The sequence below is a fragment of the Hippocampus zosterae genome, chromosome 7, assembly GCF_025434085.1.
Source record: "Hippocampus zosterae strain Florida chromosome 7, ASM2543408v3, whole genome shotgun sequence".
Classification (NCBI taxonomy): domain Eukaryota; kingdom Metazoa; phylum Chordata; class Actinopteri; order Syngnathiformes; family Syngnathidae; genus Hippocampus; species Hippocampus zosterae.
The window spans coordinates 3,905,677-3,930,054 of NC_067457.1; the positions used below are offsets into that span (position 1 = coordinate 3,905,677).

The 24,378-nt window shown below is 47.4% G+C and overlaps 2 protein-coding genes and 1 long non-coding RNA gene across 10 annotated transcripts in view; 1 reads left to right on the forward strand and 2 right to left on the reverse strand.

Annotated features, from left to right (window-relative positions):
• Positions 1-17,848, reverse strand: part of LOC127603459 (transcription factor 7-like 2) — a 59,537-nt gene extending 41,689 nt beyond the window's left edge. Inside the window, exons 1-3 of one of the 5 annotated variants that reach the window (XM_052069771.1) lie at positions 17,082-17,848; positions 16,815-16,881; positions 16,534-16,655 (exon numbers count right to left, since the gene is read on the reverse strand). In XM_052069771.1, coding sequence (XP_051925731.1) covers positions 16,534-16,655; positions 16,815-16,881; positions 17,082-17,270 — 378 coding nt within the window. In that variant the 5' untranslated portion in view covers positions 17,271-17,848. Of the gene's footprint in view, positions 1-16,533; positions 16,659-16,814; positions 16,882-17,081 lie in introns of all 5 variants that reach the window. The other 4 variants (XM_052069768.1, XM_052069770.1, XM_052069767.1 and 1 more) reach the window with 4 other exon arrangements.
• LOC127603426 (retinoic acid receptor alpha) overlaps positions 1-24,378 on the reverse strand; it is a 187,310-nt gene that overhangs the window by 130,360 nt on the left and 32,572 nt on the right. The gene's annotated exons all lie outside the window — the stretch shown is intronic.
• LOC127603495 (uncharacterized) overlaps positions 1-24,378 on the forward strand; it is a 149,654-nt gene that overhangs the window by 93,190 nt on the left and 32,086 nt on the right. The gene's annotated exons all lie outside the window — the stretch shown is intronic.

A 24,378-nucleotide genomic window follows, 5' to 3' on the forward strand; every position in this document is an offset into this window, starting at 1 on the left:
GCAGGAACTGGATTTACTGGTCCGCCATCAAAAAGGCCGTCGCATTCGGCAATTCGAAGTGCCTGAGAAACCCGCTGGAGTTCAGCGCAGAAGCATTAGAAATAAATAGAAACATGATGTTGCCTGAAGCCATTTTCCCAAACTGTATGTGGTTCAGCAAAATGTCCGGCCAACAATGTAACGCAGTCTTCATACATATTCGTTCTGTCCCTTTGGGTACATTGTAACGAGGCTCGACTTTTTATTGCATTTAATTCGCAGTTATGTTCACAATACTTTCAACTATTCAGATTGAAATCTGTAAAAAAAAAAAATCTCGCGTGGGTTGGAGCGCTCTTCCGTGAATCACGCTCTTGGATTGTCCGCGCTCTACCGCGCTGATTGGACTGACCTACGAGATGGTCCGTCTGCTTTTTGGCGAAAGGCAAGGCCAGGGGGGGGGGGGTTGGGAGGAGGTCGGGCAACCCTTATCATAAGCTCATCGCGAAAGAGGGGGGTGAGGGGGGGGCGAGTTAAAAAGGTGAAGCGGCAACTGAGCTCAGCTGAGGGTGTGAAATGCGCAGCGCCCACAGTCTGCCGTTATTTGTTATAGCGCTACGAGGAGAGCTGCCCTTGATGTTTTTTTTATTCTATCTGTTGTTTTTTTTTTTTTTTTGTTCTGCGAGAGTTCGCTGTGAATTAGTTAAACGGCAGACGGGATATAAGGAAGCTGCTCCTCACAGGGGAGACAATGTGTGCACTCTCAGGCTTCAACAAAGACTTCCGACACGCCGGGAACGCCGCCGCGCACTATCACACCAATCCACCTACACATATTCATCAATCCCAAAGTATCACGCAGGAGGCACCGCGTACACACACAGGCAATTAATCCTCACAAAAGCACCGTTCCGAGCGGCAAACAAACGTTTTTTTTTTTTGTCTCGTCGGCACCTGAAAGTGCACCTGGAAGCCGTCCAGCCTGAATATTCATGATTTGAGAAATGATGCATCACAACTCGAGTCCCAGTCAAGTTCTGGATTTATAAACACATCATTCATCAAAGGATTCATTTTTAGCGTTGCGTCGCTCGCATCGTGGCGCAATCAAGATGTTTGGCTGGCACTTTGATTCTCGGTTGGTCTTTTCCGTTCAAATAAAATTCTGCACGCAAGCACTTGCTTGGTTTGGCATCGTCCAACCTCAAAACATCAACTTCCCAACCAAGGTCACACAGGACTTCTTTTTTTTTTTGTGGAATTCTTTTTATACCAAACATGATCAAAACATTTTTTTCCACATGGTAGCACAACGACCAGTGATCAAATTTTTTTTTTGCAATTATTGACAAATCCAACAGAACCACAAAAATACTTGAGTGAGACTAATTGACTTTCTGTGTGTTACAATTATTAAAATAGAGTCCATATTCTACGCCCCCCCCCCCACGACCCCTTTCCCACTTCGGTATCTTCAGGCCTCGCATTGAGTACCCCCACCACCCGCACCCGCCCCTGGACAAAAATCCCACGCCGAAGATAACGTGTCAATAATGAGCTCGGGCCATCTATTGATCAGCTTAATTTTGCATCTATTAGCAAGGGAACAGTTTGCTCCGGGGGCGAGGGAAGCTGGGCGCTAACACGCACCGACAGGCTAGATAGAGATCATTACAACTGATGTTCACACACACACACGCACACACACGGATGCCGTGACTGACGTGGAGATAAGGCAGCAGAAGCCGGCGCACGCCTCCCCGCACACCGAGCTAATGATACACCAAAACATGCGCATGTGCTCAAGTCTATCAAGGAAGCTGCAGCGGGGAAGAAGAAAAGCAGGCCACACTGCTTTTTTTTTTTTTTTTTTTTGTCGTTGTTGCTAATTGGCACAGTCAGACAAGGAAGCTCATATGCAAGAAAGAGAGCGAGAGCGAAAGTGAGAAAAAGCGTTTAGCGGAGCACCTTGGCTGGTCTCAACTCATTTAAATACTGGAAAAGCAAAGCGGAGTCAGGCTGCGAGCAGGATTTAGTGGCACTCACTGTGGGGGAATAAAGAATTTTGCTTCCCTTGTGGACGGGCCATCGGCTCCTCTTTTTAAATCGTGGCACGGGGACAGACTAATTCCTGGTTCATGGCGGCGAATGCTCACAAGTGGAGCATTTTGATTCTGTGGTGGACCGCAAAAGTTAAACCAAAATCTCTGCACCCAATCTGCATGAACAGAAACTTTTGCAAACATCTGCTAAATATGATGGCGGGACATGGAAGATGGGCAGAGGGTGAAATTCTCATTCAAAACTGTGTGCTCTTGTTGGGATATTTTCCTCACTTCTGGCAGGTGTGATGAAGGCAAGGGGGAGATTAATTCCCGGAATAACTACATTGCGATTCCCCTCCTGCCACAACGGGCCTCACGCTTGGCATTGATGCAACCGCCTGAAATATACAGGAGGAGGTTGCCCTTTCTAACCACGCAGGCCAGACAGCAATACCTTTGTGGACGTCTGAAATTTACGCGGGGGGGGGAGGTCTCGCATCGCGCAACCTCGACTCGATGGAGGTGAGGTCGGAGGTATTAAAAACCTTGGCGAAAAACAGTTTGTGTTTTTCGGGTTGTCAGCTGAGAAATGCAGCAGAGGGATCGAGGGAGCGGCGGGAGGGCGTGTAGCATTGGGGGTGTGCAGCGGTGGTGGTGGTGGTGGTGGTGGTGGGCTAGAGGAGGAGAGGAGCTGAGGGGTGCAGGCTGGCGGTGGTGGTGGGGGGAGGTGGGGGAGGCAAAAGCCCTCAGCCAAGCCATCAAGTTGAACATTGAACTTCACAGTAGTAGCTGCCTTTCTGTGCCGCGGCGTTTGATGTTACCTCCAAAGCAAGCGATCAAAGGCTTTGGAGTGTGTGGCGTGGGGAAGTCCCAAGCTCTTAGCCTGCCAGCTTGTGATATATGCAAAGAGCTCAAATAAAATAAATACATCAATAAATAAAATAGAAAAACGAAGGAAAGAATCTCATACGACGTCGACGAGAAGAACGCGTTGCCACCGGCCGCTTGCTTGCTCCGCGTTTGGATGGTGACAATGGAGCAAACGCTAGCGAGGACTGCGGCTGCAATGAGCGCCGTTGACTTGAAAAGAAAACGACAGCTCGATTTACAGCATGCTCGCCATTAGCCAACCCCTCAATGACTACTACTACTACAAAAAAAAAACAAGAATTACAGGATTTAATTGATAGGGGGCTACGGTATGTGAGACAGGGTGGGGGCGGGGGGTTTGCTGGTGTGACAAGTCCCTCCGAAGCTCCCTTCCTCACGTGCTGAGAGACGGAAGTGAATATCGAGAGCGGCGTTTAAAGGCAGAACTGCGGTAAACAAACCTTGGTTGTCTCAATGGAGCGCAAACATACACGTGGACTCAGCTGCGCCACAGTGTTGCGAGAGGTGTGCACGAGAATTGACACACACACACACACACACACACACACACACGCACACACACACCCTTTCCCCAAGGCTGTAGGATTAAGAGGTCCAGCTGGCTGACAGCAAGCCCCTTCCTTCCCACGTATCCTGTCAGCCCGGCTTCACCCCACCCCTGCAGAAGCCCGGGGTCTGTGTGCCAGTCAGCTGGGCCGAGCGTGCTAGCACGACACACACCTGAATTTAAGGCACATCATCTCGCGTATCATTTCAGGAGGCGGGGCGGTCTGCGGCGCATGAACGTTGCTCGATTGATGGCGAATCGGTAAACTGAGCCCGGGAGCCTTAGAAACCGTTGAAAACATTAAGCTGGGTGTCCTCAACGCAAGCGACTGGATACGTTCCCACGCTCAGATGGTGAGGTCATATCAACCCCCCCGCACCCCCTACGTGAGTTACATGAAGTCATCTTTCCTATGAGCTTGACACCAAATCCTGATCTGGCCGGTCTTGGCGGTGTCCTCACGACGTCATCGTGCGACGTCTTACGCGGCGTGACAGCGTCAAAGGCTCATTTTGCGGCGGTCTAGCTTAGCATCTGCAGCCGGAAACGAGCACGGAGCGAAGATTTACCGTCGAGCAATCAATGGACTAGAGCAAGGCAATCCAAACGGGGCTGGAGTAAGGCGGTTGGTTCTTCAGATGGTTTCAATAAAAATGACGCACTGATGAGTCACGTTAGCATGAATTACACCAAGCGTGGCTAATACTCTCAGCTAAAGCCGTACGCGAGCAACCGTAGCGGCCTTGTCGTATGGCATCGTTAACGGACACCCTCCAACAATAAAGATGCAAAGCGGAAGGAAAATAAAAATAAAAAGCCCACTGTGCTGCGCCGAACCAAAGGGAACTCCGACGGCCTCGTCGAAGCAAAGGAATATTCCTTGAGGAGCGGCGAGCATCCCAACGAGAGCCTTTTCCTTTCACTAGCATTGTCATTTCAGTCTTGCGCTCATAAATATGGATCGCAGAGTCAGAGGTGAGAAGCCCCAAACACATCAATTCTTCAACTTCCTTATTACCGAGCCCGGCATGAGCGACGGGGCCTAATATGAGAAAGTTTCGGCGAAGACACAACACGAGCGGCACAAAAGGTTGCGAGCACGACCACGGAAGGAAAAGGCGCCCAACTTGGAGCTGGCTTGCTTGAATATATCACTAATGAGAGCAGAGGAAGAAAAATAATTGATCTATCCGGCTACCCTGATGCTGTTGGCGGAGCGGAAGGGGGGCAGGGGGGGGGACAAGGTGTACGGAAAGAATAAGAATGAGGGAGTGAGAAATGGGCAAAAGGAGAAGGGGGAAAGAAATCACTATGATGACACGTAAGTGCAAAGAGCGATTAAGGATTTACTTTCAAAAGGACTCCCATTGATCTTTTTTTTGATAGACCTGCAATAAATCAAACTGGATTGACTCGCATGAGAACCGGGCCTAATCCTCCAGTCAGATCCGGGAGAACTCCGACCAAACCAGCTGTTAATTTAGGCTTTGCGAGATAAAGAAGGAGAAATCCAACCTGATGTACCCGAGGGCAGAGGCTTACATCATCTCTGTAAAGCAATCAACTTATTGCCAGTTTGGAGAGGTAATCAGAGCGCGTACGCAGACGGAGCGAGGTGGCAGGGGAGACGTTTCCAAAGGGAGGTTGAAGGCTGCGAGCGTGTTGAGAAGAGGAACAACTTGAGGCGTGCTGGGGAGAGTCATGATGGATTTTTTAGTATGTTTAAAAAAATGTTTTTTTTTTTAATATGCTGACATCATTTACAACCTGGGGCAGCATGATGGGCCAAGTGGTTAGGGGGTCAAATCTCAGCTTCGGCCGTTTTCCCGCGCTGGGGTTGAGTTTCTCATCGTAGTCCGCAACGCCTGACTACCCTGAGGATCTCACCCCCGGCCGGGCCTCCCATGCCACCTCAAATCGGGTTCCTGGCTGCCACGAGGCCGCCGCCGCCGCCGCAACCTAACGCAACCATAGCAATTTCAATGGTTATTTTTGGTCCGTCGGAACCAGAGGGATGTTGTTCCTCCCCGAAAGAACGGGACGGGCTGCAGTTGCAAGGCACAGACTGAAGCGCGCTAATGTCTCTTACAGATGCGTGATTTCTGTTGACTGGAATCGGACCGACGCAGGGGTGTCGGCTCCTCTTCACCGCGTGTCACCGCGACAGCGGATGCAGAGGATAAGGCTTGAAAATTCCGAGCGCCGCCGCCCGCCGCGCTCACGCTGACACAAAGACTCATTAGCTCGCCATCTTCCCCCCCCACCACCACCACCACCCTCTGTCTTTAATGTCCTGTTTACGCTGCAAAAACAACCAGATCAGGCCTGAAATCCAATAACGGAGCTTTGCAGGGCCCTTTACGCCGACCTGGCTGCAGTGCTGAGGAGAAGCAGGCCTTGTAGTCTCTGGACGCCGTCCAAAAAGACAAACCAAAGCTCGGGAGTCCGTACAAAACCACGCATATAATAAGGAGTTAAAACGGCAGTCGCCATCGAGGCTATCAACGCATCGCGCGGACATGCTCGGTCAAGCTTTCGTCTCAACCATCAAACCCAAGATTGGGCGGAAAAACATTTCATTGTAAACGTGTCCTCATCCAATGCAAATTTTTTTTAAAACTTTAAATCTTTGGCTACTGGCACCCACCAGAATCTCCCTTGATGGCCCCCAAGGTCACATTTAATTACAGAGAGTATTAATCTCAACCGGACAGATGGCAAGCAGGCTGCCTCGCAATGACTTTATGCCCAATTGAATCATTAAGCGGGGTGATTCGCTAAATCACGGCATGGCCCATGGGCTGGGCTGGGTGGGCGGGCTACAAGTGGGGTAAAAAGACCCGAGTCACAAGGGCAGGTGTGCCTCTTGTTTGTCAGAGTTGAGAATACAAGGCCATGACTGTGTGGCGATTTGGAGGGCGGGGGGGACGTTTGGCACTGATCGCTGCGGTATTTCAGACAAAAAAAGCAAAATAAATAAATACCGACTAAAACCAGAGCGGGGGGGCTGATGTGGAAGCAGTCGGGTCCAGGCGGCCCAATCCGAGCAAACCGCATGGCAAGGCCGATTCCAAACATGAGGAAAACGATTGTCTCCTCGCCGTGCGCCAAGAAAAGTGCGATTTGCTGTGGTTAGCGGGGGTCGATTTTATGACAACCATTTGTCATTGGGGAGCAATCCCACTGGCTTCCAGATACCCGCCCCCCCCTTGAGTGGAAGCAGTCCCATGGCAGCATCCACCCATGCTGATGCCTCAATCATCATTTTGAAGCAATTAGAGGTTGACTCTCTCCGGCGTCTCCGACCGCATCTCGTCGTCTCGCCAAGGACGTCGAGAAGCCAACAAAGGAGACTCTCATGGAGTCGGGGGCCAGTTTTGTCAATTCATTTGTCGCTCAAATGTCAGCGGGGGCCTCTTTCCGCCTCAGCCGCAGAATATCTCAACCGTGCCGACGGTCCAAAAATACGTGCGGAATTCCACGCGTGTTCTCCAGGTGACGGGTTTTTTTTTGGGGCGGGGGGGTTGAAAACGATACCTTGAATATTTCTGCAACTGAGCGGCACAGTGTGAAACTCAACCCAGCGGTAGTGAAAACCATTTGTCCAACTGGCGACCCGAGTGAGACTGGCATCCCGCCACTAACTGGGAACAGTTGTGTAAAGACCGCTGGCCCCACCGATGAAACTCGATCCGCAGGGGCGTATCGAAAACTTCCACAAGTTCTCCTTTTTCCGAGTCGGGGCAGGGAATTCCTCCTGACTAAACACGGCAGAAAACAGTTGTTCTCTCTGGAGATTGGGCAAGCACTTTGGGCGGCAGCTCGCAGACGAAATAGGGGCGGGATGATGACATATGCACATGCAAAAAGTTACGGGGCTGGATTTTCACACTCCCGAGGATGGGGAGGTTGGGGGTGCGGGGTGGGGGGGGTGACTTCCTGGGGCAGCCCAGAGACCATTAGGTGGCTCCAAAAAGGTGCATCCAGCTAACTTCCACTACGGGGATCCATTGGAGTCTTGTTGTTCCCGGCCGGCTCCTTCGCAGTCAAGGAGGGAATTCAAGCCGAGGCCTCCGACCCGAACTTGACCGCGAGCCTTAAGTCCTTCCCCAGCTGCGGCGCGTCAAGCCTGAGGGACAGCAACCGGCACCTGTCTTCGACAAGTCTCCGCATTCACAACCCCCCCGGCCGGCACGGTTTCACGCGGAGGCCGGACGGAATTTCTGTCAGGTGACAAATGCGAACGCGCTCACTCCAACTGTGACGAGAGACACGTCGGAGGGACGCGAGCGACGAGAGGGCTTTTGTCCCACGTCTGATAGCAAGACGGCGGGCTGAAGAGTTTGAAGCTTCCCTCGACACGGGCACTGCGCTAGCCACTCTTTTTTTTAATTTTATTTTATTTTTTTTTTGCAACTGCTAAGTGATTAGACTCCGGCGAATGATGGACAAATTTCAGCGACTTCCACATCCGAGTGTCATTCGTTTTGTCCACCAAGGAAATTCCTTTCGCGAGCGACGGGCATCTCTCTCACGTTCCGTTAATCCCTCCGCGGCCTCTCCCGGCGCCGCGTCCATCCACACCGGCGAGACGCCACTCCCCCCCCCAGCGTGACTAATGTGCCCTGCACTCGTACATCACCCCGCAAATTGGCCAAATGAATTAAGCGCGGACCCTGCTGAGCTTTACGGGCTTTAAATGGATTTCCTCCACTGCGGGTCTGCCCAATAATTGCATTTATCCATCTTGTTGAAGGCGGGTTTACACACTCGCAAAAGATCACGCCAATCCCCTGGAAACATTTTCCGCTCTGGCGGCCTGCGCGCGCCAGACATTTGTCATGGGATCATAACGTGCTAATTCAAACAACAATTAGCTCGACGACCGGACCGTACGTCAATGTCGAGCTCTTCGATGGGCATCGAGCGCTTGTTTAGTAGTAGGGGTCATCGCAACACTTGGGAATGTTTGAAGAGACGTCCATTAGACACTAGAGGGGGGTAGGAGATGTGGGGATGGGGGGAGCAAAGGACAATTCAACTATGTAAACACGGCAGCTACTTCCTTCCCTGCGCTCCCGAAACATGCCACTGTTCAAACAGTGGATATCGCATTCTTGCGCAAAGGAGCCGACACCAACCAACGCCTGCCTGGACCGTGACGGATCGGGAGTAGGGCGACAAGAGCGACGGCTTCCGGATTCCAGTCCTCGGGCGCGAACCCGGGGAGTCGTCTCCTCCGTCTTTTGTGACGAACCGGAATAGGGGCAAGCGTCGGCGGCCAATAAAGATAGGCGGGCGCCGTAAAAAGTGAAGATAAGGAGCCTCCAGGTTCTAAAGGGCATTGTGACGTGCGTCACATGACACGGAGGCCACCCCCGTCGGAGTGATGCTATCTTCTAATCTCAACTTTCATAATGACGGCTGTTGGTTTCTGATTCATAGCTGCAACCTTTCGATTGCGTGCCGATAGATCGTGACCTAAAATAACTTCCCATCGGCGACTCCGATGGGTTACGCTCATTTTATCACACGAAGCGACTTGGGCAGGAACGGCCCAGATTTATTTATTTTTTTGGGGGTGTCCAAAAGTGAACGCCGCGTTATTCCAGAATTTGTCTTGAGCGAATCACATTGTCGCTGAGGCCTCCAAAGACACACTTTGCGGTGTTAATTTTGGACTTCTGAATCCTATGTGGCTTCCAAACTAAACAAAAATAAATAAATTTTTAAAAATACGGTCTACCACTCCCTCGGATAGGAAAAGAAACTGCCACTTGGGAACCTGCCGCAGAACTCGCCCCAATTTTGTTTCCAGACCCCGTCATTACAGAGAGAGCAGGATATCGCCCGCGAGGTGCCGAGATTCAAACTGCGGGGACGCGCGCGCCAAAAAAATCCAATACATCCGTCACCGCTGGGGCTGGGCTCGGCTCGCCTCGTTGCGGCAAAACAAACGCCATTGTTCAGCGGAGGAGACGCGGCGAAAAGCTGTCGGCCGCCGTGTACCGTGCGATCATTATTCCAATCAAACAAGTCATTCCGGGGTGACCGAATTGCATCGCCTTCCGCCTCAAAAGTGCCAAACCGTTGTTGGTGGCCTGGCCCATTCCCCTCACTCTCGCTCTCTCTTGTCGATTAGTCAAGTTAGTCAATCCCCGCCGGGTGGATGGCGAGGGTCGCGGTGGCCCACACAAGTCACTTGATGCAATCTGACCCCCCTCCACGCAAGGAGGACAATTGACAATTCACTCAATGCGGCGAGTCAATTTGGGAAGTGACCTACACCTGATGCGGCGCACTGAGTTGAACACGTTGACGAGGTGGAGCCGAAAGGAAATAATGACTGGATTTTGGGCCTCAAAATGAGCACACCGTTCGGTGTTTCTAGCTATGCGCAACAGCGAATTTCTGTCCCGCGGATCCGAAAAATAACATTTTGGGACACGCTTCCGGCCCCGCGCAGGTTAAAGGTGATAACGCCCCCCCAAAAAAAATCTAATTGGAAGTTTAAATAAGGCATTGGTGAAAATGGCGCAAAAAAAAAAGCTAATCAAACCAATTATTAAAAATAATAACCCAAGTACGCTTCGCAATTTGTCGCCGTTGTGTTTTTGGAGCCGTATTAGCGACGCCATAGCCCATTACCTTCATTACAATGCTTGGCAGGGCCCACATGTTAGGGGTGGGGGGGGGGGGGTGCCATGTGTGGCCACAACAAGCTGTTCACATGAAATGTTATCTCGAGCGGTACACAAGTTGACAGCTGTCTCTTTACAAGAGACGCATTATTATTGTGAAAATAGGTTTCCAAACATCTGCTTTAGGAGCCAACATTTAATTTACTCTTAATCTGCTTTTCCACTGGAATTTGCTCATCAACCTCCGAGGGTGGAGGGATTTAAAAAAAAAAAAAAAAAAAGTGCACCGCGGAGGTTATTTTATTTATTAGCCTTTCGCATTTTCAAATCATGGCGCAAATTTTTTTTTTCCTGTCTTTTAACGTGCAAATCCTGCCATAATCCGTCGATGAGCAGATGAATTTATTGCGCCAGGCGTGCGCCGACAAATCTCCGCTTACCTTTGGCATGCGGCTACGCGTACGTACGTACTCACGATCGCCTCATTAGTGCCCTCGCACAGTTTTTTTTTTTTCTTTACACAATTGCACATAACTCCTCAGAGCTTATCCCGCTTCAATTAAAAGTTTAATGAGTAGATTAAAAATACACAGGCTGGAGTTTTATCGCCATTTAGGATACAGCAACGCCAATTTGCAACAGGAACTCCCTGCAGAGTGAACGCGCCAGATATGAATTATTAGCATGAATAAAAATACATTGTCGAAGTGTATCAATGAGAATGGACAGATGGATAATTGGTGAGAAATTAGTTTTATTTTGACAACTATCATGTCACGGCATGACCACATCTTTGACCCGATCCCATGCTGCAAACTAGGTCAACCAAATTTAAAAAAATAAAAATAAAAAAGACTTTTATGCATTTTCTATGGATTCATTTTGATGTGGTTTGATTGACGATGAAATTTGTGAAAAATGCATTTTGGGGGTCTGGGATGAGGAGAGATTAAGCTGCAGTGGCGCTGCTCGGAGAGAGAACAATGACCAACAGTTGTCACAAGGCGCGTGTGGTGGTCAGAAAAAAGGGTCCCCCCCCTCCACTCCCTTTCTTTGTCAACGACAAGCATGTCAAGCACCAGTGCCCTTTGACCCTTTCCCAAACTTTCCGCACAATCCGCCGGCGGCAGACCAGCACAGCGAGACTTCAACACCTGCGGGAAAAGTGAGTTGGCTAACCTCGCTCTATTCCCGCTCTGCTTTTTGTGGAGCCATCGGGGTGGGTGGGGTGGGGGGGGGGGGGGGGTCATTGTTTAGACATCTAACCAGGAACTGTCACCGCTCTCATTGCCCCGCCATTAGGAGCAATTATGCACTCCATTCAGTTGGCTTTTGTGAGAGTGACCCCGCAGCCCAACTCCACTGCCGCTAAACCCCTCCCCCCGCCACCCAGCTTGTCCCCCACCCTCCGACTCCCTCCTCTCCACTCGCACTCGTTTCCCGCTTTCTTGTACTTTCCCTCCCACTTTACGACTTTCCCCCTGTGAATGAACTTGAATTTTAACCACGAGTAACTCTCCAAAAAATCCCCGGGGAGGGTTTTGTGAGTAGGCTTGTCCCGATTCCGACCCACATGATCGAAAATCGGGGATTGAACACTGATCGGTATCAGCCGAAAAGATCGGATTTGTAAATGATTCAAGAACAAAATATTTCAGTTCATTACTGCTGATATATAGCCATAAACAGACCATCATCTTAGGTTACTTTTACCACCCCCCCCCAAAAAAAAAATTAAGATAATTGAGACAATTTTGATGCGGTTGTTAATTTCTCAGTCATTGCATTGCAGAGGTTTTGAATCATGACAACATAATGGCGGGTACTTCAATCAAGTGGCTCAGACTCAGACTGCGGTGCAAAAATAAAAATAAAAAAAAAATGTGGTCGTAACATCGCTCTTTAATAGTCACCTATCCGCTTTGGAGAACAAAAGGAAAAGCCATTGTTGGCACTTGTGACACTTGCGTTCAAGTAGCTGAACTTGAACGTGACACCACGAGGAAGCCTCCGAATCGCTGCCAACGGATTTATTCATCTTCTATCCACTTTGGAGAGGAAATCAATGGGCATCGTGACGCCCGAGATACTTCCGAGTTTGTGCGAACGTACTTGAATTTACCCGCTGGCGCGCTCTCCGAGCCGCCGCAGGTCGATCCACTCGTCCGCCATTTACGTCTGATGAGCTGATCATTTTGACTCAGCTGTGTTAGAGGAGGGGAAACATGGAAAGCCCGCGAAATGAAAGCCCTCGAGGGCCGCAGACTTGACACCTGTGCTAGGAGAACAAATGAGTCTGGCATTTGTGGCCCGTGTTTGCACTTGAGGCCGAACCGCGGTGACGAGCATTTTGATGGTTATCCATCGGACTCCAAAGCCCTCTTCGCAGCTTCTCGGACGCCGAGGTTGCTCTCGAGGCAAACGGAGGCGTGGCATTTCGGCGAAAATAAGAAGGCCAGCTTGTGCTCCAGCCTTTTATTTTATTTTATTTTTTAAATATGTAAACTTTTTATTGCAGATTCGAGAGATGGAAGAAGGAAAACGGGTTAACGTAAACGCACGTGGATTTAAGAGCCGGATGGGGCCTGTATTCAACACGATGACAAAAGTTGGCGTTTCGGATGCACGGTGCTATCTTTGTGTGCTGCTGCCACGACGGCTATAGAAATGCACGGGAGAAAGAGCAAGTGAGCGCGGGAGGGAGGGAGTGAATAAGAGAGAGGGGAGTGCGACGACGGGAGGGGAGGTTGGGAGTGCGGCTACAAAAAAAAAAAAAGAAAAAAGGGGGGGTTACACTAAAAGGGGGGTTGGGGTTACTCGCGCACAGCTGCCAAACGAATGCCTTTGTGAAAGCCTGTCGACATAAAACTAAAAATATGTCAAGATGTTAAAACAATAGTGTCAATAAAGTTCATTTTAAGAAGAAAAAAAAATATCCAAGCTCGACGTGACTGCAGCTGAAGCGCCTCACCGCCGCCGCCGCCATTTTGCTCAACACTCCCTTCGCACCAGTTAAAAATTTGATAGGAAACACATCCACATTTTTTTATTTTTAAATGTTTCAGATGGTGACAGCTCAGCCTGCCAACATCCTCCGATTTAGACAATTAAGCCCTGCTACTAGAGATGATGGGGGCAGGGGGGAGCGAGGGGGGTAAAAAAAAAAAAAACAAACACACATCCTCTCAGTAAATATTTACGGCTAAAATCTTTCCCATTCATTCGCCAGGCACCGACAAAACCTTACTGTACTGCCTCTCCAAAGCCCCCCCCCCCACGCCCCCCCCCTCCCGCGCTTCTACATCTGCGATTCATTGACTTCACAATTTACCACATGTCGAGCCGGGGAGAGGTCGAGCCACCACGTGAATCACGGCGCAAATATGCGAGTGATTTATTGTTCTGTAAAAAAAAATAATAATAAAAGTGAAAGAAAAAAAAAAAAGAAAAACCTCTCACTCTCTCTTTGCTCGCAGAGCGTGAACAATTACATTTCGGACTAATTAAGCCGAGAGAATGCGAGGCCGATAATGTATCGCAGGCCCCGTGTTTTAGTGCGCCAAACTTCCTAACCCCCCGCCCCCCTGCAGTCGCTTAAAGTTAACTCGGCAAATCCAAAACAGATTTTACGAGTCGTGGAGGGGAAGAAAAAAAAAATCTGGAAGCTTCCACTGCCACACTTTTTTTTTTCTCTCAACAAAAATGATTTGCAAGACAAAAGGGCCCAGCAACGTTGCGCGGTTTTGACGCCCAGTAGCCCCCAGCCCAACTCCCTGCTCCCCTGCAGACACCAATTAGACGCCATTAGCATGTAAAGCCAATTTGATAAGGTGTAGCCCCCTCCCATGTTCCACCCCCCAAAACGCACACACACACACACACACAATCCTTTAAATCCTCATCTTTGGCCCAAAAAGGAAAAAAAAAAAAAAAGAAATCCATTTACAGGAGGACGAACACACGTAATCCATACGATGACGCATTGTTGTGCTGACAATGCCGCCATGTTGAGCCGAGATACCGTCGCTCAGCGCGCCAATTAGAACGGATACAAAAGGATGCCGTCGCTGCACGTTTCTCGGGACAATAAAAGCCACATGTATTATTGAAATGAAGAAAAGAAAAAGAAGCGGAGTGTGTTTAAATTGTTTTTTTTTTAATGAACTATTGTTTCAGTCTGAGGTGGGAGGGGGGGGGGGGTAATATTACATCCAGATGAATACAATCCCTTGGTCAAAATTCTAAATAATGAGGCCATGGGGTGGGCCAACGTGGAAGGATGGAGGGCATTTACCTGTTTTGGTGGGATGTAAGCCCACACTGAACCAGTGTTTAAAAGAAAAAAAAAAAACGAGAGGCCAAGCGCAGCCCAGTGAGTCTTTGTGCCGGCTTTAAGGAAAAGTCCGAGCTGAGCGGACGTCTGCCGAGTGAACAGAGAGTGTGGGGGGGGTTGCTTTTTAAAGCCTGGACACGTGTCAAAATTATACTCAATTGGCGGCCTCTTTGGAACTCGGCGGCGCTTGGCGAAACGGATTCCCGCCAGAGGTCACATAAATGATGTTAACCCTCCCTGCCGTTCTGTTAAAAAAAAAAAAAAAACATTGCCTCCAAATCCAAATCAAAGCCTTGTTTTTTTTTTCCCCTCTCCGTCATCATCGCGAGTTGCCACGTAACAGACAGCTAATCAATGTCCAGGTGAATTATTAATGGCGGCTTTAAGTCGAATACATTGATATTAGAGACACCAACCACTTCAAAGACGCTAATGGCTTAGACACAGCGGGAGAGGATGTTGGGGTGGGGTGGGGGGGGTTTATTTACAGACCATCCACACGCTGAAGGAAGTCCAACTGCGGACATTTTGCGGGTTTTTAGGGCCCCACCTTGATGAAATGTAAGAAAATATTATCGCCTTACAAATAGCAACGCTTCCCCACCACAAATGACTCGCAATGAGTCCGTGCACACAAAACACACAAAGAAAAACATAAATAAAGCAAGAAGTAGCAATTAAATGTTACTGTTATAGTAAATGTTGTTTGTTAAATTTTTAAGCGTAATTAAGGCCTGCCCTTTTTGGAGTTCAAGTGATGTGTGTTATCCGGGAATCGAAGCTACTTTTTAGTTGAAGTGAGGAAAGTCTTAACTCTGAAAATTCAGATGTTGAATGATGCATTTAAATCGGGGAAAATCTGGATCAAGAAATTGAAGACGATGCTCATTTATTTGTGGATCACAATTATAAAAAGATGACGCCGAGGTGGAATCGAAAGAGCAAAGTGCAAAGCATCGTCACACGACTCCTTGTACGAGGAAGTGCTTTCCACTGATGTGTGTGTGTGTCAGTTTTAATGAGACTAAATGATGGATGGCAAAAGACATGAATAAAAAAGGGAGATGGGCATAGTCCTGTTTACCTTTTCAATGACATAATACAGGAATAGACGCCTCAAAAATTTACAGCGGCGCACAATATTTTCTCCCTTATCCAACGTATTCCTTTTCAGGGTGTGCACAATAGAGAATGGAGGAGATAAATATGAGGCGTTGAGCTTGTACTGAAAAAGGGGGTGAGGGGTGTATTGCGGCTTGGAGGGTTCCAATTTCCGACATGCCTCGCTTACGCCTTAACCTTGTAAAATGAGATGACAGGCCCTAAAGTGCTTGACTCGTAATTGCAAACATTTAAAATAATATAAGGGGAGTATGTAAAAAGGGAGGAAATTGGGGGTGGGGGAGGGTTAACGGCGCTTAAGGCTCGCCCTTGCCCCAGTGGGAATCTGCGAGTTGTATAATTAAAACACCAGCTAAATAAATAACCTGAATTTATTGATGAACTTGGAATTTTAATTTCATGACGAGGTGCGCTGCACCCCAGAAAATAACATGGCAATAATCCTACAAATGAAAACAATCGAATGTGTGGACGTTCTTCCTGCTTTTTTTTTTTGACACATGCAAATAGCAGCACACTTCTAGCTCATTTGCATATTTGATTGGGGGCAGCTTTCACATTGTTGAGAAGGGAAAAGAGGGCATTTTTGATGAGGGCTGAGCAAATACTACATAAATGCATTATTCATGACTTATAGAAATCCCAATTAAGCAATATAATTTGTTATAATAACAATAATAATAAATAAGAATTGTTGTTGTTGTTGTGATCGAAAATTGAACTATGTACGCACGCACACACACACACTTGGCCTGCCACAAAAAGCCCCTTTTTCATTAGCCACTTAGCATGCTAGCAGCGACGACAGCCAGGACTCGGGAGCCGCTCCAACTGTACACTTCACGGACAGTGGCAAAAAGTCGACTATTGATACACTGTCTACTTTTGTCCCCCCCTTCGCGAGACGCCGGTGACAGGGTTTGCGCGTGTCGTGTCGCGTCGTTACAGGAAAGACAACAAAAAGGGTGAACTTACTGTGCGCGCTGTGGGAGAAAGTGATCCGTTGGGGAGGTAGGGGCTGGTGAGATCGGGGATCATAATAAACGGGTAGCCCGGGTACGGTGGGCTCTTGAACAGCCCTCCATCTTGCCTCTTCGCTGCTAACATGGCGGGACCGGAGTTGTGGTTTTGGCGGAAAAGAACACAGAAAAGAAAGGGCCAAAAGTTGTTTTGTTTTTTGAACAATAAATGAAAAAGACACAAACGGGGCGGGCGTGTGTGTGCTGTGTGGAGTTTCAAATGGAAGCCAGACTCACCCTCCTCTAAACTTTCTCGCGTTTTGTCTCTGAAAGTTTCAGACCGAGGCGGAGGCCGTCTCTCCGCCTTGAGAGACGTTGGAGTGGGGAGACAAAAAAGAAAGAAAGAAAAAAATAACTATGAAACACGGGCATTGCGTGAGCGGGACACCCAGGCCGAACTTTGCCTGCGAGTTGGCCGCCTCGCGAGCCGCCTCCGCCGGCCACTCGGCTCGGAGTTGTCCGGGGGGGTGGCGTTGTGGAGGGGCTGCCGAGCTCCCAACTTACCTCCGAGTCAGACGAGCTGTTCTGATTTGTTTCCGACTCGTTGACGAGCGACGACTTGACGTCCGCTAAATCCCTTTCGGCCGACGAGTTCTCCGAGGTTTTCTCCTCCTGCTCCCCTTCGTCTTTGAAGGAAATCATTTCATCGTTGGCGCCCAGGTCGTCCCCTCCACCGCCGTTCAGTTGCGGCATTTTCGCTCCGCTTTTTCCCCCCACGAGCTTCACTGAAGGCGGCTAGCTTGCTGCTGCTGCTCTCGTTAGTGGTGGTGGGGGGTGGGGGGAAGTCCTCCAAAAGGAGAAACTTTTTGTATATATTTTTAAAGGACCCCTCACCGTCGAAAAAAAGTGCCACTTTGCGAGACTTCGGGGGTGTCGTTGGTGGCGTTGCCCCCCTCCAGTAGAAAAAAAACCACGCGCACGCACACGCACACACAGCGTGTGGCGTTCGCGGTCCCCACTGAAAAAAAGTCCCCAAAAGAAAAAGAAGGGGACCCTTGCCGGAAACGGGGAAGCCGGTGAAGGAGCCGCGGTGCTCGGATTGAGAGAGTTGAAGTTGGTCGGAGTGGTTTTCAGTTCAAAGGCGGCGCTGATTGACAGATAGAGAGGGATGGAAATAGAGAGAGTCTGGATTCGGGATTATTGACAGGGAGAAACACACAAGAAACTAATGAGATTCAAACAGGGAGGGACTTGAAGTGACGTTTTCATAAATCGGAAAAAAAGAAAAGGAGGAGGAGGAGAGAGGGAGGAAGGAAGCCGGCTCTGTCGGAGCATGCGAGGTAGGACAGTGAAGGCAACACTGCAGGAAAAAAAGACACCAAGGAGTTGTTGCATGCATGAAAAAAAATGAAATAAAAGCACACATGGGCGGGCTGAAACGAGAACTAGCTTCACCATTCCCTCACATCTATTTACATTTTTAAATATTTCACAATATTCCTCTCCTCAAAGGCCATCTTGCGGGGAAAAAAAGCACAAACCCTTGTTTGGTCTGCAGTGATCTATTTTTCATCATATTAGGTAATATTTCCCCACATGTTTTTTGTGCACTCGGCCTGCGTGACAGGTGAGCTGTCCTGTGGGACTAATCAGAATTCCTCGTGGCTGCTCAAAATCTCTTTTTAAATTCCATTTTGTACTGTCATCCTCAGCACGCAGGGGGAAATTGTTTGTAAATGAGATTGTGGAAAGAAAAAAAGAGAATTGTTTCTACATGTAAACGTGAATTATAATGTAGACATACAGTACATGTATATATATAATTGAGAATGTCCATTTGCTTTCTATTTTGGGGGTAAATGATGATGATTATTATTTATTTAAAATCATCTTCCAACCTTTTCTTTGAGACAAAAAGACAATTGATCGACATGTAAAAAGAGATCACAATGTGTCAAATAAATTCTTTTTAAACCAAGTCTGAAAAATAAATACTCCATCATGTGGACTTGTTTGAGCTGTTTCTTGTTGTTGTTTTTTTTAAATAAAATTATTGGATTTTTACCACCATCTTTAAGATATTAAAGATATTAAGATAAAGGATATCTTATCTTATCTTATATTTATTCTCAAGACATTTTTCATGTGAACCCAGATCAGAATAAAAGAATAAAATTAACTCATGTTAATGAGATGATGAAACATTGCTCATATAAGGTGTTTTCCATGTTGGGGATAGGGTGTCAAATGATGAGCTTTTTTTAATTTATCTCTTTTTTTAATGTACAGAATCCTTATTTTCAAAAAGGTTAACAAAAGACACACAATGCTGTACTAGTAGCTTACCTGTAATGTATACAAAAGGAGGAAGAATCATTTTCCCTTTCCAGGGGCTCTGTGTGTGTGTGCGTGTGTGTGTGATATCAATCGGTGATGAGCGCCGCTTCCACTATCTCCTCGTTTCAGAACATGCCATCTCTCTTTGGAGCCGTGGTTTAATGGAACTGTGAGCAAATTCACAACGAATTTCACATGGACGACACACACAAATGACACAATTATGAACACGGCATTGGCAATTCCAACATTCCAGCCAATTACATGGGGAGGCAGCTTACACACACATATACACACACACACATTCCCTGAGCTCATGGGCACGAGCCCCCACTTTCCAGACCAAAGCAGACGAGCGCCGAGCAGTTGTCGCTTCGGATCACGACGATCCATCGTGGCTGTCATTGTGAGCTCGATTTTCACCATTTGAACAAATACGCGTATTTGTTGCTGTAAAAGTGTACATAGGGCTAATTATGCATTGAAGCACCACCCCTTTTGTGGCCAATATTGGCATTTAACAAAAGACGGATCAATTGTCACGCGCTAATCCCCAAGGCTAAATCGTTAACAAATAACCAAACCAAAACCTGATTTGTGAACCTCGCAAAGAAGTACACAGGCGAGGTTCCGCAGGGCTCACCACTTGAGCCCTTTTTTTTTTGACGGAATTCAATCAATGACTGTTAAAGTCCTTGGCATGGCTGTACGAAAACTAGTAAAGATGTTTCCAAATCAAGGGCGCACGGCCAAAGAATGTGAGTTGTTGTTAACACCTGTGTGATTGATGTCGATTTTCACCGCGCCGCAAGTCGCCAAGACGGCTGCTACTCACCCCCAAAGCATGATGGTCGCTGGAAAATGTATGAGGTTTTTCAACCGCAGACGCGAGAGTCATTCATCATGGTCCGCGGCGGGTCCTGCACACACCCAACATGGAGTCCACCTGCGAGACGAGCGACCTCATAGGATGGACAAAAAAAGCACACACAGGCTCACACGCCTCAGCTGTCCGTCACAACGCAAAGCCAAGAAGCAAGACGTCTGCTGCCCGTTATTGGCAAGAAAAAAATGTGACCAATTAATTAATGATGAATCATTACATTGTTTATCTATTCTTGTTAAATTATGAATTATTTCATTACACAACTATAAATTTGCGGGAAATTGGCCAAATATTGCAAGAAATATGAGACGGCTGGTGATAAAGTCCAGCTCAATGCTTGTCATCACGAAAGGAAAAAAAAGAAAGCGCTTCCTGTTGCCACCCAACAAGTCCAACGTTTTGACCGAGGGGGACCCCCTCCCCCATGTTTTAATAGGGACAGAATGTCCTTTAAAAGGCCGGGCGGGGAGCATCTTGTCGAAGGGTCTTCCTCAAACAGGAAGCAGGAGGTCTGCTTTGTGACACAAGCAAAAGAGGTAAAAGGGTTCTTCAACAATTACATTCCAAGCCTTTGAGGGACTAAAAAAAAAACAACAACAACACAAATTGCCTCTTTTGAGGGGGTTGGACACATACCCCCTTGCCCAAAAAAATCTCATCAAATTTTTGTAAGCTCCTTACAACGATTGTATTGAACTCGACATTTCTCACATGCAGCTTCCCCCAAAGTCTATTGCGTTGTCGAATTTCGGCGAAATTCAAGTCCTGTTATGATATGACATGATTTTGATTTGAAGCAGCCATTTTGCATTCGACAAGCAAATTCAGCCAATCGCGTGGGTGGAGCACGGCAACAAAATATGATCACGATTTTGAGGATTATCCATCAAGTGGTTGCTTAAATCCAATGTTGAATTTTTCCATTTGAAATAAACACACTGTGCAAAAAAATTTTTTTTTTTCTTCTCCGATTTCAACGAGACACCGCCGCTCATTTTGCTCACTTTGCAGCTGTTGCAGGTGATTTTCTTCCACCGCCGACGAGTCTGGCAAACGCTGAAGAATCTTGTCGAATCTTTTCCCTTTTGAAACGCCGCGCACTTATTAACGAGGGCCACAATGGCGGCTGACCTTGAGTCAAACGCCGGCAAAAACGAGAGCAACGTGTGCCGTTCATTAGCCGGAGGGATGGCAGACTGGGTGGGGGGGGGGGGCTATTGTGCTCGCCACAATGCAAAGTCAAAAAGGACGGCAAGCGTCATCAAGGTTGCGGTGGCGACGGATTTGTGCGAGCATATTGTGCTAAGCGGCGCGCGCTAAACTCCAGTCAATGTATTCATCAGAATGTTTAGCAAGTAGCAGTCCTCACAAATTGTCGAGCGCGAGACTCCCGTACGCGAGCAGCCGTCTTTTGTTTGAAATTTCAGACGGCATTTGTTTGACCTATCGATTATCTCTCAGGTCTTGCCAAAACGCCGATCGTTAGGTGCCGCAAATAAACACTCGTAGACGAGCGCGCCTCGCCGACACTCCTGCGGAGTTTCGGGGCTGCGGCCCTTGCGGTCTTCCTCGGTCCTAATTTGAGAAAACGAACGCGGCAAAATCAATGGGCCTCAAGTTTTGCATCCGAAGGGTCTTCTTCGTCTTGCGCAACAATCAATGCGCTGCACATCGCTGCAGGATTTGGCCAGATGAATTTCAATGAACGCGGCGGCGCTAATGACTTTTGCCTGTGATGAAAAATGAATATTCCGGGCCACGGGACGACGTATTGTCTCGGCGTCACTGAAGTAATGGCCTGGAGCTGCTGGATCACAAATTTCTCCTGCTCAACTTTTCAGAACGCACGCGAGTCCGTCGCTCAGGAAAGATCTTATCAAACTTTTGGACGACAATTAGCACCGTCGGATGCAACATTAAACAACAATTCTGAAAAAGATTTCACAGCACTGCACATGCACTCGCATGTGTAAAATAATGGCCATTTGCGTGAAATTCAAAATTGCCCAAAGTAAATTTTTTTTCACTATGAGAAATTTGACTTTGACCCCCCCTCCCCCCACCCCCAACTCCTCTTTGTTCTTTCTGCTTATTAGCCGCCTCGCAAACTCGTCATTGGATCACAGGCAAAACGAATTGCCGCCATCTCCTCAGGGCTTTCATTTGGACCATTACGAACACCTCGGCATCTTTTAGATTTATAAAAAAAAAAAAAAAAACTCCTTTTATTTTATAATACCCGACATGCATCTCCTAAAAGCTTGAAGAAGACAAAGATTGGATTTGCATCCCCATACAAGTGTCGTTTTCAATTGATTAGCAAGCGGCTATTGATGTGGCGCAAATGGATGTTTTCCCCTCTGTTCTTAAGGGCGCCTAATAGAAGGGGGCGGGCAACCTGCAATGGCGGAGGTGGGGGGGGGGCACTTTGCTACTTTGATGTTCAGTAGGGCGGAGGCAAAAAAAAACTTCTTTGTCGGACTGTGTTTGGTCAATAACAACGAAAGGCAAAGATGGAACCAACGGACAATGTTCTGGAGCCTCTCTCAATTTGTGCAACACATTCCAACGTGACCTACACGTGCACGCGCACACACGCGTGTGCACAAAAATTGGAACTGAACCCCCCCCCCCCCCAATAACACAACAGGTGGTTACGAGAGTGGCACAATGGCATCCACCAACTGGAAGCAACAACAAATGGAAACAATTACCGGTACCTGCAATCTAATAAAAAAAAAAAAAGAATGAATAATAATGTAAAAGAGGTTAGTATATAGTCATTCATCCGAGACAAAAGTGTAAAGGAATAGAAAATGAAATTGCCCATTTATATATTGTACGTGTTAATATGTTTCTGCAGCTGTCCTCCATGGACAATGATGTCCTCCAAGATTGGAAGACATCATCGTCAATGGAAAATAAATAAATACTTAAATAATTAAATAACAGTCTAAAAAAAAAGTCATAAGAATACAACCAACCAGGAAAAAAAACAAAAGGAGAAATAAAATAGTCAGGAAAGATGAGCTAAAATTTAAAATAATAAACAACAAAAATTAAATAAAAATAACGTAACTACATTTTTTTAAAAATTAGAAAACTTGAAGTAATACAATCAAACCAATTTTTAAACTACGTAATTAAGCACAAAAATAATAAAAGAAAAAAAAACAAGTCCCCCTACGTAATCAACAAATTCATAAAAACAGCAACAAAAAAATATTTTAAAAAGTACCCCAAAACGCAAACAAATAAATAATAAAATAGAATTAGAAAAATAACTCATAAATTAAATCTTTAACTTCATAATTAAAATGTAGCGTGAACTCTTAACCGGTCCTGATTATGCATCCCTATTAGTTCTCGATAGCAAAGATTGTTGCACAAGCTCATCCTAATTTGCGAATTTTGCCTTTTCGTCTGCGCTGAGCCGTGCCAGGCGGCGAAGCTACGAGGCTCGGACAGCCTCGTCGCCCCCGCCGAGGACGGCCGTCGCAGCGGCGGCTCACTCGAGCCCCTCGCAGGTCAGCCAAGCTCAAAGGGGCTCTTTCTTCCACTCGCGTCCCCAAAAAGCTTTACTGCCTCAACCTCAGCCCGACATCAAGCCAAACTCCAAATATATCTCACCCAAGCGACTAAAATACAAGTGCAAATTTACATCCTGGTGCCAACCGACCACGGGGAGAAAACATATTGCGCAACTCTTATCTTTTTATTTGGGGCTGCTGCAAGTGATGACAATGAAGAAAAGTGGATCGGGATCGGGCCTTATTTCAAAGTATCGGCTACTCCGAGATTATAAAAGATTTCATGCCATCGATAGTCAGTCTCTACTTGTTGAAATGAACTGTCGAGCTAGCAACAACAACAACAACAACAATTCCATATTATCATATGGCTTTAAAAAAAAAAAAAATCAAACTGTCCTTGGCAGCAAACTTTGTTTTCTTTGTCGGGGGCTGGAAATAAAAATTGCAAGAAGGGCAGGTCCACCCGCACCCGTGTCAAAAAGTCTGTTTGGGCACAGGAGCTCATCTGCATATGTGAATAATACATGCTGCTTATAAGCATAATAAATGGCGGGCCGCAATGTGACGGCTGGCCACTTGGTGTCATGTGAGGAGGAAGAGATTAGACCTCGCCGCTTAATTATAAAGATGTCAAGTGTCAGCGGGTGAACTCGCTCCCGGGGGGGTCGGCGCCTTTAGTTTGCTGATTATATGCACAAACTATAGATAAAGTCTCATCATACGGGCTATTAAGGCGGCCGCATTAGCATGCTAGCGCTGTGTGGCTGAAGAAGAAGCGCGACGCTCTGTTGGGGCTGCACAATTCGTCGAATTTCAAAAGAGACGACAAGCTCATTGACGTGAAGTGGTTGCACAAAATGAAATAATCCGGACCCAGATGCAGATTTTTAAAGTCGCCGGACGACAAAAAAAAAAGAAAGTTCACCTAAGCTCAAATTTGAGCATGTCCGCAAAAATATAGCTTTGACTCAACTCACCCGATCTTGATTTCAAGGGGGACAGAAAAGCCCATCATTGAAATCCTAACAGGTGGAGTCTTTGCGTGAATCTGGACGTCAACGAGCCAGCGCAGCGAGATCCAAGTCTCTGCCGCGTGGGATGAGGG